This window comes from Rhyacophila brunnea, unplaced genomic scaffold (assembly GCF_057557595.1).
Source record: "Rhyacophila brunnea isolate RB1 unplaced genomic scaffold, BYU_Rbru_1.0 scaffold_16, whole genome shotgun sequence".
Classification (NCBI taxonomy): Eukaryota; Metazoa; Arthropoda; class Insecta; order Trichoptera; family Rhyacophilidae; genus Rhyacophila; species Rhyacophila brunnea.
The window spans coordinates 4,091,205-4,109,948 of NW_028232816.1; the positions used below are offsets into that span (position 1 = coordinate 4,091,205).

At 33.6% G+C, this 18,744-nt stretch overlaps 1 protein-coding gene across 1 annotated transcript; it reads left to right on the top strand.

Annotated features, from left to right (window-relative positions):
* Positions 1 to 1,617: 1,617 nt before the first annotated feature.
* Positions 1,618 to 12,956, top strand: LOC147074220 (ionotropic receptor 75a-like). The gene is made up of 7 exons (XM_085943929.1): positions 1,618 to 1,777; positions 3,949 to 4,187; positions 4,313 to 4,451; positions 5,681 to 5,874; positions 9,784 to 9,891; positions 10,020 to 10,186; positions 12,755 to 12,956. The coding sequence occupies exons 1-7, from the start codon at positions 1,738 to 1,740 to the stop codon at positions 12,954 to 12,956; spliced, it is 1,089 nt and encodes a 362-aa protein (XP_085800055.1). The 5' UTR covers positions 1,618 to 1,737.
* Positions 12,957 to 18,744: the final 5,788 nt, after the last annotated feature.

Genomic DNA, 18,744 nt, shown 5'->3' on the forward strand with positions numbered 1-18,744 from the left:
AGTCACCCTTCGCCACTGGTATATTATAGTATCCGAAATTCTCAGTAATACCGCATAATATATTGTATTTGGGTCCGACATAAAATTTGATTTGCTCAAAACTTATAAATCATAAAACATGTTAAAACTTTGTTACGATATCTATACTAAAATTAACTATGTGATGATATCTAAATCAATATTATTTTCTGTAAGTTTACAAGCGGCGACCTGGGACAGTTGTGATAGAAGAAGATTTTGGCTGGTGGGATTTGAACTCGGGTATCAAGGATTTTAAATTGACAGAGTTGATACCAATCAGGAGACGAAATCTTCAGGGAACTGAAATTGTAGCCACAATTGTCATAACTACCAACGATACCAAAAACCACCTAACAGACTTCGGGTAAGTTGAAAAAAAATCATTCATATACCTACCGTATATTTTCTATGTAAGACATTAGTTGGTTGTCGAATGTAATATTATTTAACATACATAATTTTGAAAAACACTTTCTGAGAAAATATATTATAACCAATAGAAAAAATCTTTTTGAAAAAAGTAAGCCACCCCGGCAGGGAATCGAACCCTGCATCTTCTGGGTTTACGCCCCGTCCGTCGCATTTACATCTATGCTACGCAGTGACATACTTATTGCGACAAATTTTAACTATTGGCCTTTTTTAATACCTACTCATCAGCGTTCTTCTAAATCAAGCTACTTTGGCAATCGGTTTTTGTTTTACGAAATCAAAGTAGATACATATTACTTCAATTACTAACCGACGTCGTGGAATTCTCCAATATTTTTTATGATGTAACTTACTTGAACTTGCTAATCATTTATAATTAACTATTTCTTTTATTCAACGAATAATTCACAAGATTTAAGAATGTACCATTCTGATTATTGAATATACATAATTTTGAAAAACACTTTCTGAGAAATATATTATAACTAATAGAAAAAATCTTTTTGAAAAAAGTAAGCCACCCCGGCAGGGAATCAAACCCTTGCATACATTCTTAAATCTTGTGAAAAAAGAAAGAAAAAGAAAAAGTCAAACCATTACGAATGCGATATTTGTTTTTTTAATAATATTTGAAATAATAAAATTCATTGTCGAAAATACTTGTTCATAGTCATGTTTACCCAATCATTTCATTGCATTAAACGTTAAATTATTATTTCTCACTCTGTAATAGAAAGTATTACCTACCTTTGTATTCATATCTTATATTATAATAAATTATTATACTACTGCTACAAGGGTTGCCAATTTTTTTGTGAAAATTCCTGACATTTCCCAAAATTTTGGTCAAAATAAGAGACGTTTGCTTTTTTTAGTTCCTCCGGTCAATTTTTTTTCAGGTTGCGGCTAGACTGAAAGTCTAGACCCTTCAAAATCAATATGAAATTCGAAACATTATTTTGTTTTTCGGATGAATAATAATAATTACTATTACTAAGTAATAATTACTTTCCACATGTTAAATTAATTTTTCTAGTTTATTCATATAAAAATGATAAATCGACATCTCGGATGTGCCAGCCAAATTGGTAATTACCAAGTAAATGACTAATTGTCCTCATTATATTAATATACGTATTACTTTCCAGAGAAAAGAAAGTCGACACTATTGCAAAAGTTAATTTCCTATTGGTAAACCAGCTAATTGACATCGTGAATGGCACACGGATCTTCTACTGGGAAGATACATGGGGATACCAACTGCCAAACGGGACATGGACCGGAATGGTTGGGACGATGGTCCTCGGTACTTCAGATATCGGTGGTAATAACTTACCTATATATTAAAAGTCTCCTGATTCAAAAATCTAAAGTGCTGGTGTCCCATAAACATTAACTTTTATAATAATATGATATCTGAAGTAACTTAATATGAACTACTTTTAAAACTGGCAATTTATTCCATTATTTGTAAATTACCATTTAACTTGTTTAAGGTTTATGGAAAATGCACTTTTTTACATTTATACAAGTCGAGATTTGAATACCTAATTAAAAACCTAATATCGTTTTTCGTAATATAAAATATTGTAGATATTATTTTCTTTCTTTGTGGAAGCTTAAAGAATATATTTAAAAATTGTTGATCGATAGTGAACGGTCGCTCACGAGCTACCGGTAGAGATGGGAAAACTGGTCGATTTTGAAGACTAAGTATACTTACTACCAGTATAAAAAAATACTTAGTACAGAAACTTGTTCCAAAATACTTACTAGTATTTGGAATACTATATAGAGCGTGTGGCGTGCGTATACGACAAAAGTTTCATACTCAACTGAAACTAAAACCAACTCCATAGTATTTGAAATATGTATCGGCTCAGGGAACTCAGACTGTGTATCGGCTTCAATAGAATCGCTAAAAATACGCTGAGCTCCGCTTGTCGAAAATTCCCATTTATTATAAAATTTTAAATTTATGAGTTGTTTTTCTGTTAGGTTACAATATTCTTGTTAACAAAAATGAATAACAGTGATTTTTTTTAATTTTAAACATGTTTTTAGCGGTCATATAACAAGCCAAAGCCTGTGCGTCATCTCACCACTGTGCTGCGACACAACATTTATGACCTATTATTCATACATTCGAACGCAATAGACCAATAAATTAAAATGTACCTATATTCAAGTGCTATTTGGTTCGCGCGCATTTAATGTCAATAGTATTGAAAGTCTACCAACTAGCGAGTGCACAGAACAGCGACTCGCGATATCACAAGTTTATTGGAATAAGTTTATTGGGCCACACATACTGAGTATGGGTAGTTTCATCCGAAACCTGAGGACACAAACTGGTGACAGTATTTCCAACTCACCTCTAACCGGTAGCTCGCGGTGGCATTTTCGGTAGCTCGCGTAGAATATTTTATCATATTTATAAAAAAATTGCCTCTCAAATTTTATTAGTGGACTCCGTAATGAAATAAAGGCATTGTTTTGTTTTACCTACTTATGTGAATCAACGTTTTCCACTATGAAGCTAGTTAAAAGTAGAAACAGACTCACAGATGTACATCTTGATAATTTCATTCGGATGGGAATGACAGGGTACTGACAGGGTACTACTAAAATGGGTACTATAAATAATTAAAGTACCCATTTTATGTTATATTGGAAGTCCGATGTCCTAATTTATTTTAAGTTATTTTATGTATGGTACGATAAAGAACGATGATAAAAAATTATAAAAAAGAAATATGTATTGATAATGAAGGAATAGCTCACCAGACCATTTAAATTTCAGAAAGTAGCTCACATCCTCATTGAGTTTGCAGACCACTGATCTAGACGCATTATATTATTTCGATACCATTGTGTGGAGGATATTACAGCATGCATTCATTAACTTTTACGCTCTAAAGATTTTTTTTTTATTATTTATTAATAACCATGTCCTTGCTTTTTCGTGCAAGGTGGTTGTTAGTAATTTTGAACAATCAGAAAATCCCAGGCTGTGAGAAAAACTCATAAATATTGTCTCCTCACCGGGAATTGAACCCAGAAGATCCCAGATTTATTTATTTATTTAGAAAAAGAGTATTACAGCATTACAGCGATTGGCCAATGCGCCATAATACATATTAAATACAAAATTATAAAAATATCTTAATTACAAATAACAATTAATATAACAAGAAAGTAGAAAGGCAGTATGTGTATATGTAAATATTAAAGAAACATGATAATATATACAATTATAAATTTAACCTATTTAACACGTCCACAAACATTATATAGTTAATACAGATCTCGGGTGGAAGGCAAGCGCCTTACGCACTGCAGCACGAGAGCCGCCGCTCTAAAGAATTATTGTTTGTCATAAAACAGACTAAGTTAAATTTATTCATTTAAAAATTCTCTCTTTTTCGTGACAAAACTCAAATCAAGAATCAAAAAATACGCAGTTCGGTGATTTGTTTGTGTTATTATTTTAAGGAACTCCCCTTTTCTTCAACTCCGAACGCATCCCAGTGATCGAATACGTCGCGATGACGACCCCAACCCTCGCGAAGTTCGTCTTCCGCCAGCCCCCGCTGTCGTACGTCAGCAACCTGTTTCTGCTGCCATTCAGGTGGACCGTGTGGGCTGCTTCTGCAGTTCTGGTGATCCTCGGCGTCCTGGTGCTTTATACAATCGCTCTATGGGAAGAGAAAAGTTCTAAGCATGCAGCCAAGGTATGTGAGTGATCTGATTATACTTGTGTGCGAATAAGTTTATAATATGGACGTTACTATATTAATTTATTCTTAATGTTGTGTTTTTCTTCTTTTTCTGTAATTTATATTATATTCTTTTGTAGTCAAAGGTTCCATGTCCTGAATGCGAACAATATGACTGCGATAAAAACCAATTAGACGGCAATGTTTCTGACGTTTCTATGTTAGCTGTTGGTGCCATTTCTCAACAAGGAAGCACTGAAGAACCGAAATCTCTATCTGGTTAGTATGTTTAATTTAATACATACCTATTGCTAATTCTACACACCTAATTCATAATTATTATTGTCTATGTAGATTTCATTTGGAAGAACCTTCTATACTGATTTTTATAAAATAAACTGAGAATTTATTCCAGCAAAACTATTCTAACAATATACTTATCACTTAACTCCAAAATCAGTAAAGAAGTGAAAGTGTGCTGTATCGTATTCAGATAGTTAATTATCCCGGAATATGAACTGTCATGTGTGATATTTTTTTAATACGCCTACCCATGGCCGTGTTAACTGTTTAAGAAAGATAAGAAGTACGACAAATACATATTGAGAATTGAGATGCAGCCATTTTGAAAATGTATACTAACATTGCAACATTAACGCCTCAACGCATCTATTCTATACACAAGACTGCTATCGGCGGCTATCGAGGGTAGTTTATCATACTTATGTATTGAGGTATTACAATTGTTACAATAAGTTAGCCGTCTAAACTGTCAAAACCGTCTATCTCGCTCTAAAAGTTAACACAGCCAAGATAGGTGCTGTTAAAACATAGCACTTTTTGACAGTTTAAACCATAGAGGTATTAAGTAAAAAGAGGGACAAGGAATCGGCTATCTCATACACCTGAATGAAGCAGGCTGCAACAATAGCCGACAACTTACGAGAAATAGCGACGCGATAAAAAAAAATGCAAGGCATCACGGAGAATTTACTTTGGTCATTATAACGTACCCATATAATATAATGTTAACGTGGAAATTTTGCCGCAAATTGATTACCAGCCTGCCTCACCATACTTGCCTGCTTCACCATACTTTCATATAACTTGCCGCCCCTAGGTTTAAACGGTTAACCGCCTCAATACATAAATATGACAAACTATCCTCGATAGCTTCTGATAGCAACCTTGTGTATAGAATAAATGCGCAAGTGTCGTTTAGAAGTACATAACAGCAACATATTTTTTAAATACGTCTCTCTGCAAGTGCGTTGTCTTACATGATTTCAAATGTATCTGATTAGAACTGTATTACCAGTTATTGTAGATAACCGCCTTGTATACGAATTTGCCCCGAGTTATATCCATGTTATTTTCACGGAAAATAACGAAAACTTGATACCGTGTTAACTAGATAGAATATCCTTAGAGATGGCGTATTAAAAATAAACTTCTGGTTCGCTGAAAATGATTGTTAAGTAATTGAACTTATATTACTCGTATTTTAGGGCGTATTTCATCCTTGGTCTTATTCGTCGTCTTGATGTTTCTTTACAATGCGTATTCAGCTAACATAGTCGCGCTGCTGCAATCGCAGTCTGATGGCATCAAGACCCTCGCTGATCTTCTCAACTCCAGATTCAAGATGGGAGCTCACGATACTGTGTATAACAGGTTCTATTTTCCGGTGAGCATTCAGTTGGTATTTAAATAAAATTTGTCTTAAGCTGATTTGACTGACATATTCGATGCATTCGTCATTCTTATTAATATCATGAAACAGATATGAACCAAACCAGAGTATAGAGAATTTAAAACAATATGAAGAAGGGGTGATACTTCTACGATCTTACGAACTGTGAATGTCACGCCGAGGAAACTGCGGGACATGCCTATTCATCTAGATTCTAGTTGAACCCGTGTCCGGAAACTTGTACGTATGCAGTTCGCCCTATCACACTTCACAGTGAAATGTTGTATCGGAAATATATGGCCGTATATTAAAGACCGTCTGACGTCTTTGGGCCGTATAGTACTGACATAAAATTCGTGTCTAAATAAAACACGGTTCTTGTCGGTATACACTTTACAGGAAGCCAGCAGTAAATAAATTTTGAAAATAGCCGATATACTGGATTAATAATTGTTAGTTAGGTTAAGTTATGTTTTCATTCTTGAATTTTTCCAAAATCAGGAATGAAAATCGAATTAATGTTCATATTGAATCTAATAAAATTGGAGACCGTATAGTATACGGTCATCTCTTTCCGATAAGAAAGCTCACGGCAAACTGTGTCACGGTGAAATGTTTTACGTACAATTTACATTGTTGTTTTGATTTAATAAAACGCATTTTTTTGTTGTACTTATTCCACTTTTAATCAATAAATTAGGACCGGTTTCGTCCGCCTCATAGGGACATTTTCAACTGAATACATTTTTTTTTTTATAAAACAATATTTATCAAACAAAATCCAAAGCGACAGAAATAATATAACATAATAAGTACATAAATTATCCGTCCAAATAATAATTTATGTACCTATTGTCATATTATTTCTGTAGCTTTGGACTTTTATTGATAAATATTGTTTTATAAAAAAAAAATGTATTCAGTTGAAAATGTCCCTCTGAGGCGGACGAAACCGGTCCTAATTTATTGATTAAAAGTGGAATAAGTACTACAAAAAATGCGTTTTATTACATCAAAACAACAATACAATGCAGTTCCACCATGCATTGACAGTTAACAAAATAAAAGAAATACAATTTACATGTAACCAGTTGCACTATGACCATCACCGATAAGGATCATCTTAAGACGATTAATTAAAACAACTAGGTTTATCAAACTGTGTGCGGCAGTATGTATTGTGTCGACAATAACGATAAAATGCAAAATGTAAATACGTATTATCGTGCAAGTTGCACACTACACTACAGGCATGAATCAAAAAAGTTTAGCGGCTTCTGAATTTTAACGCGATACCTAGTTGCAACTTGTATGACGTACGCCCATGCGCAGTAGATCGATAGTGGCGAATCTGCCGGCAAAAATACTAACTACACTATGCAGAGCATTTTGGTAATTTATTATAGTATGTGCTAGGTTAATAAATTAATCTATAACATCGACTAAATTCGGTAATTAGGCCGAAACCAGCTTCTGATGACCTTATGACACGGATTGGCTATTACTTAGAGAAACAAATAATATTACGTTTTGCTTAATTAATGTTGGTTGTAACAAACATTTTACCTGGTCCCACAATGCCTATCAAGCCGTCCTATCATAGCACACTCTGGGAATAAAAATGATGGGTAGTCAGTCAGCTGAAGCTCATCCTTCGTCGGACGGGCCATGTCATTTAAATTTATTGTAAACTATACATTCTCTGTTTTCATCTGTAAATATATAAACTATTGTTTTCTCCATCAAATCACAATTTACTTTGTTTTTACGACAAATAATGTCCGACTCAAGGCTTGAACAAAAATGATGCATAAGTGCGAGTGAGAAAGTATTCGGCACCCTTATAATCTCTGTGACACGCGCTAGAGTAAGATAAAAGGTTTACAGATGTGAGAGATGGTTTGCTACGGTGTAGCCGGTAAATCTTAGCTTATTGCTTAACTAAGCGTCGATAACCGTATTGCTAAAATTGCTATTTTTGTGTTAAAACATAAAGTCAGTGGTAATATTTTTAGTTAATTAAGTAGAAAAGATGGTTCTGTGTTGCTGTGTGTAAAGATGGTATTACGTTTCATAGGTAAGTTGATACATGTTCGTGATAATTTATTTGTATATTATTATATATTTTAATATCAGTGACCTAGTGTTTCTTTAAAATAACTTAAATTATGGATATCTTTACCTAATGGTTGCATTTTGATCGCTTAAAATTCTATATAACGTAAAAAAATATAAAATTATATTTTAATTCTGAGCGCCTAGTGCGAGCACTTTGGGCGAGCACTAGCGAAAATGGTCTATGGTATCAAACATTTGGGTACGAATGCGTTCGATCGTCCACAAACCAAACGCACGGCATGTGTATCATAGATGTATCTATAGTCTATGGTCCGACTGTATTTTTTTTATTTTAAAATCTGATTTAGAATTAGAATTATATGGTATAATATGGTATTAAATTACAAATTTCTCTCCATAATGGGCCCTCACTGAATGGATGCTAAATCATCAGACTTATTATGTGGAATGGATTTAGCTCTGGATCAAACACACATTACACTCAAAACTACAGTTTTGATGACGGCCGAGATGGCCCTACCTTAAAATCTCAAGGGGATGGTAGCCGGTAACATTATTAAAAGAAAACAAATATTTGGTTTCATTAACATTTTTCTTCTAACTATACAACATAATTATTTATTGTATTACAAAAGTCTCTACTGGACCCCTAATGATTGCTGCCCATCTTATCAATATTACAAAAAATCAGAAAATAAAAAGTTGTATTTACTCATTGCATCAATTTTCATTATAACAGTGGCGAAAGGTGGAGGTAGGCTGTTAAGATCCGCCATTAATAGTGGACACTAAACTTTGTCCTTCATAAGTATTTGTCTTCATCGAAATAAGACTATAATTTACAGATGGCGTTGGTGAGCTTTTTCAATTCAATTAAACCCTGCGAAACCAAGCCATAATCGATAATAGTCAAAAATATACATCTATCTAAAAAATATCTAAAATTATACAATGAAATCATACATAATTTTGTCATTCATTCATTCATTCTGATATTTTACAGTTCATATTCTGATATTTTACATTCAATCATTTTGATATTTTACAGATAAAATAATATTTTTTACTTATTATAGTTTGGTTTAGGCAGGGCTTAATGAATTTAAAAAAATGAACTAACAATATGTGTAATATGTATTCTTAAATTAAAAAGTGTGCACAATTTTTTCGTAACGATCAAAGCATACCAAAACTAATAAGGGGGTTAGACAGGGTTCAATTGATCTTTAAAAACTACCCAACACCACATGTAAACTGTAGTCTTAGTTCAATAAAAACAACTACGTATGACTAACAAAATTCAATGTGCACTATTTATCTCGGATCTTAACAGCCTACCTCCACCCTTCGCTACTGCATTATAATATATTGTTTCGTGTCGTAATATTTATTTTATTTATTTATTTAATAAAGACACGTTGAGCACATAACAAATTACTATTTTCAGACGTTCGCAACATGACATTTACAATAAAAAGTACAGGTGAATCAACTTAATAGAGAAAAAACAACAATAATTCTAAAAAAAGTACAAATAAAACAATAAAATAGAATTTTAAAAACAAAATACCTAATGCATTGCTATTATTATAAATGTCTACATCTCTAGGGAGTGCATTGACCAGCCGCACAGCCCTCGCTATGTGTGCCTGGTGAGCCTGGCATGAGGAAACAGCTTTCACCCAAAATAGGTCATGGCCACGCATGTAATTGACGGGTGCATACAAATTTAAATTTTACAGAATAACGGGATTTGAAGTTCTAAATTGGATATATACTATAAAATTGTTATATAAGTAGTATAATATAATACTTTTTTCCGCTATTTCAATATTCTAGAAAATGACAGAGCCAGTTCGTCAAGCAATATGGCAGATGAAAGTCGGACCAAAAGGTTCTAAACCAAACTTTATGAATCTTGAAGATGGTATCGATAAAATTCGAAAGGTAAAATAATAAATAAGTTTTTATGATCGAAATTTGTCAAATTCAAGTATATTGGCTTCCATAAAAAAGTTATCCAATAGTTCTAAAAATATACTGATAAAATAATGTATATTGTATTTATTTTCTAGGGTCTTTATGCTTTTCACGTAGAGACGGGAGTAGGATACCAAGTCATTGGTGACACATTTTTGGAAGAAGAAAAATGTGGGCTGATGGAAATACCATATCTCCTGGTGGCATACCCTTGGTTTACCATACAAAAGAATTCTTCTTTCAAAGAAATATTAACAATGGGGTAAATATATATATAATATATATCATTCTATTTTTAGTGGTCGGTTTGTTGATGGGTTAACCGGAATGAGGTCCGGTTGGTGATGTGAGTTGTTAAAATTACTTAAATAAATACACAGCAATCCGCTCCAAAACTTTTTTTTTTAATTAATTTATTAGGAACCATATCCTTACTTTTTTGTACAAGGTACTGCATCTTCTTTCTACTGCTTATAACTATGGTTTGCTGGGCGCCACCAAAGAGCAAGTTTCTGGATCTGTCTTCCTCGCCGTTTCCTTTTCCTGTGTTTGGATCTCAGGGTGTGTGTCCAGGTGAAAGAAATTCCACCTGCTTCTTAATTCTAGACGATCAAAATCAAGAAGCGTAGACCCACGTTGGATGCCAATTGTCATCTCAGTCCAAGTCGTGAGAGAGAAGAGGCATTCATCTCCTCGCTCAGTGTGATGGTGTTTCGTCTGTCATTAGGACTTCGGAGGTGAACAAATTAAAACACCGGAATTGTAGTCAGAAACGGCGAGATTTATTTTTATGTTAATACATTGGTTAATACATTTTATATAAATTTCAATAATTTTAATTCGGAGGACGAAATGTATATCGACTGTAAAAAGGAAAAAGGGCGTAATCCACACAAAGCAAATTTTACAGGAGGAGCAAAAAACGTTTTTTCAATGATTTTCTGTCAAAATCAAAATAAAAAATATACACAGACTTAAAGTGCATAATGATTAATAATTTGGTGTATTATTTTCCCAATCTGACATTAATTACGTAAGTTATTAGAGAAAAACCGATAAAAATGATGGTAACATCCTTTTTCCTTACCAATTTCAAATGTCGTATTCATAAAATACAGTGGACTTACGCAGCAAATAGCCTTTTTTCACACTTATTTTTAATTAAATTCTTGGGAATGTATTTTTTTATAGTGTTTCACTAGGTGTTTATTTAATATTTTTTCATTTCCTATGGTTTAATTATATTAAGTTTAAAATTAGAACAATCATAATTTATTATTTTCAGAAAAAAAGTATTTTATTAAACCATAAATGACACATAATCATTACATAATAGTAATAATGATAATAGTAAATAAAGCAAATATTTTATTATATATAGATAGACATAGTATATTGATTCAAGCTAATCTTAGTTATTTACAATAATTATAACAAATAACCAATATTTGCGGATGTATTTGGTTCTTGACAATCACTTGTCACTGTGATCAGTGGCTATTGACAACAAATTAAAACAAAACGCATTTCACTCGAGATTTATGTTATTACTATAAATAATACGGTGCATAATTATAATTTTTGTCCATTACAATGATTTTAATCGTAAATATAAGCGTACATAGGACCAAGTTCAGTTTAAAATTGTGTTTGACATGTCACATAACCTATAAACCGCACGGCGGTGTTTGAAGTAAATATAGCAAATATTTTATTAATATTTTATCATCTAATATGAACAAGAGATCATTAACCAATGATTAAGACACAATATAAGTTGTAACATAATGTTTTATAACAATTTACAGAGAATTAACGATGACGCTTCACTTGTGCGGCATAAAAATTTCAAGGCGTAATTTTAAGGTCTTACCATTTTTCTTTGTGTTGTTTATTCCATCCATGTTAACACCACACATTTTAAGAATATTTTAACTTCTTTCTATTGCCATTTTCACTGGATTAGTATACTTTAAATGAATTTTAATGGAGAGAGTGTCGAAAAACGTGTTGGACTGTCAAACGAGCGAGCGAAACTATTAGGTGGCTTAATCTTCATTATGGTTCATACCTGAGCCAGCCGGCGGTCAGCGTTTAGTAAAACTGCCATTATCCTCATACATTTACGGATTAAGTTTCTTACCGCCCTTTTCCTTACCACAAAAGATTGCTTAAACGACTTATAATGTCATTGACGTGGTTTGAGCCCCTTTTCCTGGACGTAAAATTCACACGCCCTTCATTTCTAAAAACTAAAAGCTAAATTTTCATAATAATTCGTCATTTGCAGCTTAAATCCTTTGGGCATACCATGTATTGAGTTGAATACTTTGCTAATAACAAATAAAACCCACTTTGCAAAAACTGAGGCTTACGCCCCTTTTCCTTTCCACAGTCGATATGTTTACGATTTGGTTGTCTAATAGCGTCTGCCCGCCGCTTTCAGCGAGAAGCACCGTTTTCGACAGTGCTTTCAGCGACCTCTTCCGCTGAAAGCGGTCTACAATGGCGACGTTGCAGATATTTTTTATACGGCCGCGATTTACAGCATTGCCGACTTTATTAATATTTACTATTATTTATTATTATTTGTTTTTCTGCAATCAACACTCGCTATGCGTCAGCTCAATAACGATTCCGGCATCTCTAGACCCTCAGAGACATCCCCAATGAGGATAATCGGGGGTGTGACAGTACCTACATTATAATAAGGCCGATTATACATTTTTTTGTTAACTATCTATAATATTTGCTATTCTCAAGTATTGTTTTAATTCTATAAATAAATCAATCCCTACAAAGTATATACTTTTATAAATATTATTTTTAGCACCCGACGTATTCTGGAAACCGGTCTCCAGTCTCGTCAGATTCAGCGATTTTACACAAAGAAACCCGAGTGCAATGGACATGGTATTGGATTTATCAGCGTGGGCCTCAATGAAATTCGTCCGGCCCTGGTGTGGCTTGGCGCAGGATTCTGCGTTGCTGTCGCCTTGCTGATCTTTGAGAAAATTAATATGATGAGGTAAGAATTTTCTTTTGATTGCTATCCAAACGAAAATATGATTTACGCAGAGGTAACACTTAGATTCTGTAGAGATGTGCCAAACAGGAGTAACTACGCATATAGGTAGCACAACCAGAGTTGAGGCGACCAGAATACTCACACATACGCATTGTTTACAAACAGGATGTTTCAAATTTTTAAATTGACTTTTAAAAAAGGAGATTCTTTGTTTTGATTAAGGAAAAAAAATCGAACTAATCAAAAAAGGAGCAGCCTGTAAAAGAATACTGTATTCTTTAGAAATTCACCAAAACACACAATCTTTCATATCTGTGATCACCTCAACTTTCATTGCGCGACCTCCTATAACTATAATTATTTAGTTACAATCGAGGCATATATTAGCACATATTTTCAAATGCCTATAATATTATGTATGTCCATAATGCTTTAGTGGTGAATGACGTTTTCGTGCTTCGACCATAGATGGTTGGGCTTAACGTTATTCATTGTACTTTCAAATTGAAAAAATATGCCTATTTTTAATTCGATAAATTCTTTAGTGCAATAATATAACATTGCAAATATCGGCATTGAACTGGCACTGTATAATTAGACCAGGTCATACGAGTAATTGTGTATACATAATTTGAGGCACGCAGTTTCTTTTATGATTTGTCTACCTAATGGTATGTTTACATCTGACACTTATACCGTTATACTTATTTTATGTGTCTGACATAAAATTTCACTTACTGTTTACACCTGCATGGATCTGACATAAAATTCTGGTATACTTCTCGTTGAAATAAAGTCTCGACACTTTATTCAATGGCAACATTGGAATAAATATATGCGGTGTTTACATATGATATTGTAATTTATTCGGACACTTATTTTGTATACTTCTCAAAAACGTTATGTCAGTTGTCAATATGGGAATGTTAAAAAAGAAAGCAGCGAGTGTTATTATTTTAAGTCTTTTGGCAACAAAAAGGAAGAAAAAATGGTCTAGATGGGTGCGGGAATGGATTCAGCGACGAGTAGAACTAGATGCCTTCCGTTTAATGTCAGAGTTTAAATCGAAGATCTAACTCAATTTGTGAACTTTAGTTTGCAAGATTGGACCTTTTGCCAAAAAATAAGACACACAATTTAGAAATGCCATAAGTGTAGAAGAATGATGAAGAATGAAAGAGCCGCGATATCTAGCACTTGATCGTCATTGCATATTCAATATAATATTATCGTATTACGAGTGCAGGTGTGGGCCAAAATGAATTAGGTAATACCATTTGAAGCGCATTTTTTCTTCACAGAGTGCATCAGAATTAATCGTATGTGCCGAGAACAAGCGATATTTTATTTTCGAACAAAATCCATAGAACACGGCACATCCGATTTATTTCTCACTGTCTATGATTTTTGACAGATCGCTACAGTACATTTATTAACGTAAACGTTGGGCATACATTCATGGTGTACCTATGATAATTGATTGTCCGTTGTTTTAGAAATATACCTATGCAATTCACTAGGTACCTGTCAAACTACGAATAATGTGTCAGGTATTTGATATAAAAGTAGACGGTGGTCCAACTTCGGTGATATATCGCGGCAAGTTCGGAATTGTCGAATACGCGGTGTTTACATTTGCGTATAGGTATAAGTAGATTGAATAAGTGACAGGTGAGTGTCGACACACGCAAAATAAGTGGCTGGTACAAATATAATTACTGTTTACACTTGGTGAATATGGTGTCATACATAAATATGACAATATAAGTGTCAGATGTAAACGTGACGATAGTATACACGAAAATGTATGACGCCTGCCCCAGAAGTAGTCATAGCTCCTACTCCTCACTTACTTAAATTGGTAGTTACTTCAAGAGCACCACACGCATGCTTCGGTGTTATATGTATAATGTGAGGGACGCAGTTACAGGCGATTGCAGTAGTGAAGGGTGGAGGTAGGCTGTTAAGATCCGCCAAAAATAGTTCATATTAAATGTTGTTATTCATACGTATTTGTTTTTATTAAACTAAGACTACAGATATTTACAGACGTTATTGGTTAATTTTAAAAAATCAATTAAACCCTGCCGCAACCAAACCATAATAGTTTTGGTATACTTTGGGCGATACCACAAAATTTTGCACACTTTTTTTATTAATATTTATTTGTTTATGTTGGATTAAGAATGCATATTATTATTACACAATATATTATTGGTTTATTTGTTTAAATTCATTAATCCCTACCTGAACCAAACCTATAATAAATAAAAATATTATTCTTTCTATAAAATATCCAAAGTTATGTATGATTTGATTACATAACATAGCCCTTTACTGCATAGTGTCGCAAATTTGCGACATTTCAAACTATTTCTATATAGCCAATGCCATCTATGTAAATTATCAAATAATATCCTTTTTCGATGCCTAAAAAACTGTTTTACCATAAACATCCTACTTTACCGATTTTGTTTGGACATTTCAAGAAATAAAGCATTTCTGCATTATAGTCTCTGCATTTCTGCTTTGACAGTTGACGAATTCGTATGTACGCGAAAATCCGCATTTGTAAATAAATAAAAAAAAAATATAAGATTGAGATTGGTTGAATAAAAATATCTACACATCAAATAAGGTGTGTACATTAGTTTTTTATAATTGTTTTCATTTGGTTTTGTATTTAGTCATACTAAAATGTAAGATTTCCAAATGTCGTAAATCTGCGACACCACGCAGTTGTTAAAATTTAAAATTTAATGACATTTTCGAAAAATATTTTTTTTATTATTTTTCCTTCATTCACAGGGCATTTTGACACCAAGAAAAAATAAAATTTTTCAAAAAAAAAAAATCATGCAGTAAAGGGTTAGGATATTTGATAGATAGACATGGTGCCTACGCCAGAAGTAGTTATGGATGCCACTCCACACCTTACTAACTTTTTATTTCAAATACAACGTAGGTATATCGTAATAGTATGCATATATGAAAGTAAGGCACGCATGCGGTGCCTTTGAAATATAAAGTTAGCTTACCCTTTCAGAGTTAGTACCGTGACTTGTCGTATAGTCGGGTAGATGAATAAAATTACAAAATATACTGCATCTGTCATATTATCCATACGTAACCGAGGCGTACAAAACCAAATTGAAGTTGGCGTGAAGTACCAAATTGCGGAGGCATCATGATTCTTTGTGTATACTATCATCTCGGGTAGACGAATCACAAAATATACTGCCTACACCACATTATGTATACTCAACTCCACTCACCAACTCATAGAAGTTAGAATTGATAATAGGAACTGAAATACCTCACGGGTGTTGAGTAACAGGCAACCGATCTCGAGTGTGGAAGAATATGGGATACACTTAAAGACCTGTCAATAACAGTGACGTCTGAGGGGGTAGGCAGATTGAGCGTCGCTTGGGGGCGGCAGTTACTCGAAGGGCGGCAAATCGAAGAGAATCATTTGGTATAATATATAGAAATAACTACCTAAACTTAAATATTTTTCCATTAAAAAAATCAGCTCACTGGTTGGAAACGAAATGTATTAATTAACATAAAAGTAGGGATTCCAATCCCGGGATCCCGAGCTATTTTTGATACCTATGAATCCCGGGATTGATAAACATAATCCCTGGATTTCGGGATTGATTTTTTTATCAATTTTTATGGAAATTAAAATAAAAGCGAAAATATAAAAAATACTTTTAATAAAAAATAACTACATTAGAAATAAACTGAGTTTGAATGAAGTTTGATTTATACCCATGTGTAGGTTGCCGATTCATTTTATTTTTTCACATAAATTATTAAAAATGGAAAGATTGGAAAAACAATACTTCGCACTTTTAACAAAGTAATTCCACCATGATATCATACGTTTTACGGCAGTTTAATATTTGTCTGACTAATTAGATTTATGAAGCGGAAAGGCCATAAGTACGCCATGATTATTTTTGATTTACTATTTTAAATCTCGCTAATCCATTCATTAGGTCTTTACTATCAGAAACAGCAATCTCCTATTAAATTCATTATTATTACATAAATTACAATATTTATATTACAATGGAAAAAATGCCAATCCCGGGATTGTCAAATTGTAATCCCGAAATCCCGGGATCAGAATTTTGGCTCGGGATTGGATTCCCTACATAAAAGGTTTAACAGGATTGTAATTTTGTTGTCGAGTTCGCGATCTCTAGTTTACTTCCATTCCCTTTCGATGTCCATGACCAGAATCGAGACGCATGGATGATTCAAAATACTGTATACAAAAATGGGGTGATATTTTGGCGCTGCCCAGGGGCGGCATTTTGTCTAGGGACGTCACTGGTCAATAATACGTCATTCTAAACTTGTCCTTAGTTCTGACAAATGCTCTCGGTTTATGCACTGACGCTCATTCAATATTGGTGTATTTGAAGATTACAACACATACCATTGCACGTCAATAATGCGTGGTTCATTTTAGTAGGACACCACACATTCAAAACCCTGCGTCCAAATGTAGTGTATTGGGCATATCGAAATTCTATTTATTAATCTGTTCTATGCTCCAACTGGATTATACCTATTATAGTTTACTGTAATTTCAGATACAGGCGAGCTCTCGGGAATTCCCAAAAAGCCGATGAGATTAATATGAACGAAAACGACTCAATATGGAATAAGAAATTTGAAACAAACTATAGAGAAACAAAATATGAAGAATAAAACCAGATATAAGTAGTTATATTAATAGCTTATATGTAGAATATAAGAAACATCTTTGTAATTTGCACAATAGTAATTATTAATCTACAGAATATGACGTTTGACAGCATCATAAGATTGGAAGAGTCGAAAGATGAATAATAAATATTATTCTAGTTGCTCTGCTATCAGGTCCATGGCCCCTACATCCTGAAGCGAGCCCCCAGCCCAGGATATTTGGCGGACCCACCTACCTATTGTTAAGGGCAGTGTGATGATCCAAATTTTTCCTAAATTATACATGGGAATTATCATTTAAGTAAATCAATCATCATTTCAAATTCAATTGCAACGCACAACAATATTATATTCTAAATATTTAATTGCCTTTAAGAAAAGTAGCGCCGCAAGCAACTTTTTTTTACTATTAGAGTAATTTCTGATGTGTGCAATCTCACTTACTTCGTCGACCTGCCACGCCGGGCCCCTACTATGCCCCCAGGCTAGAGCCCTGTCAGCCCCCTCTTTGTGGGGGCCATGATCAGATCTATAATTAGATTTGGTGGCTCGTGCTCCACTCCAGCATCCACTGGATCCCCACACCAGTTCGGCTGTAATAAACGACAGGCTTCTTTCAAAACTGTGCTGAAAATGACACATGAAGAATAAAATTGTCCAAGACTATAGTTTTGAATTGCGTGCACCAGGGTGTGCAAAATTCGTATTTTGTTTTATATTATTATTTCACTCGACTTAGATAAGATTACACCTTATGTAAAATTGCGCAAATTTAATAAATGTGTAGTAGATTATAAGATTAATATGAAACGCATCTCATGTCATATGTGTCTCTAGATTTCAAAATCAGCCAAGTCCATAATAGATGAATAGGAGAAAAACAGCTTTTTGTTTTCTTAAATACACAGTCACAAAGAAAAAGAAATTAATAAGCTTTAAAATTGTACATAACAATATTTTTGCTACGACCGACTGTGTTTAAGATATAAGCGAAAAACCAAAAAAAAACCCAAAATTTTACGGTTTTTTGCCCGCCAAAAGTTGTGCCGAAGTCATCCGAATTGGCA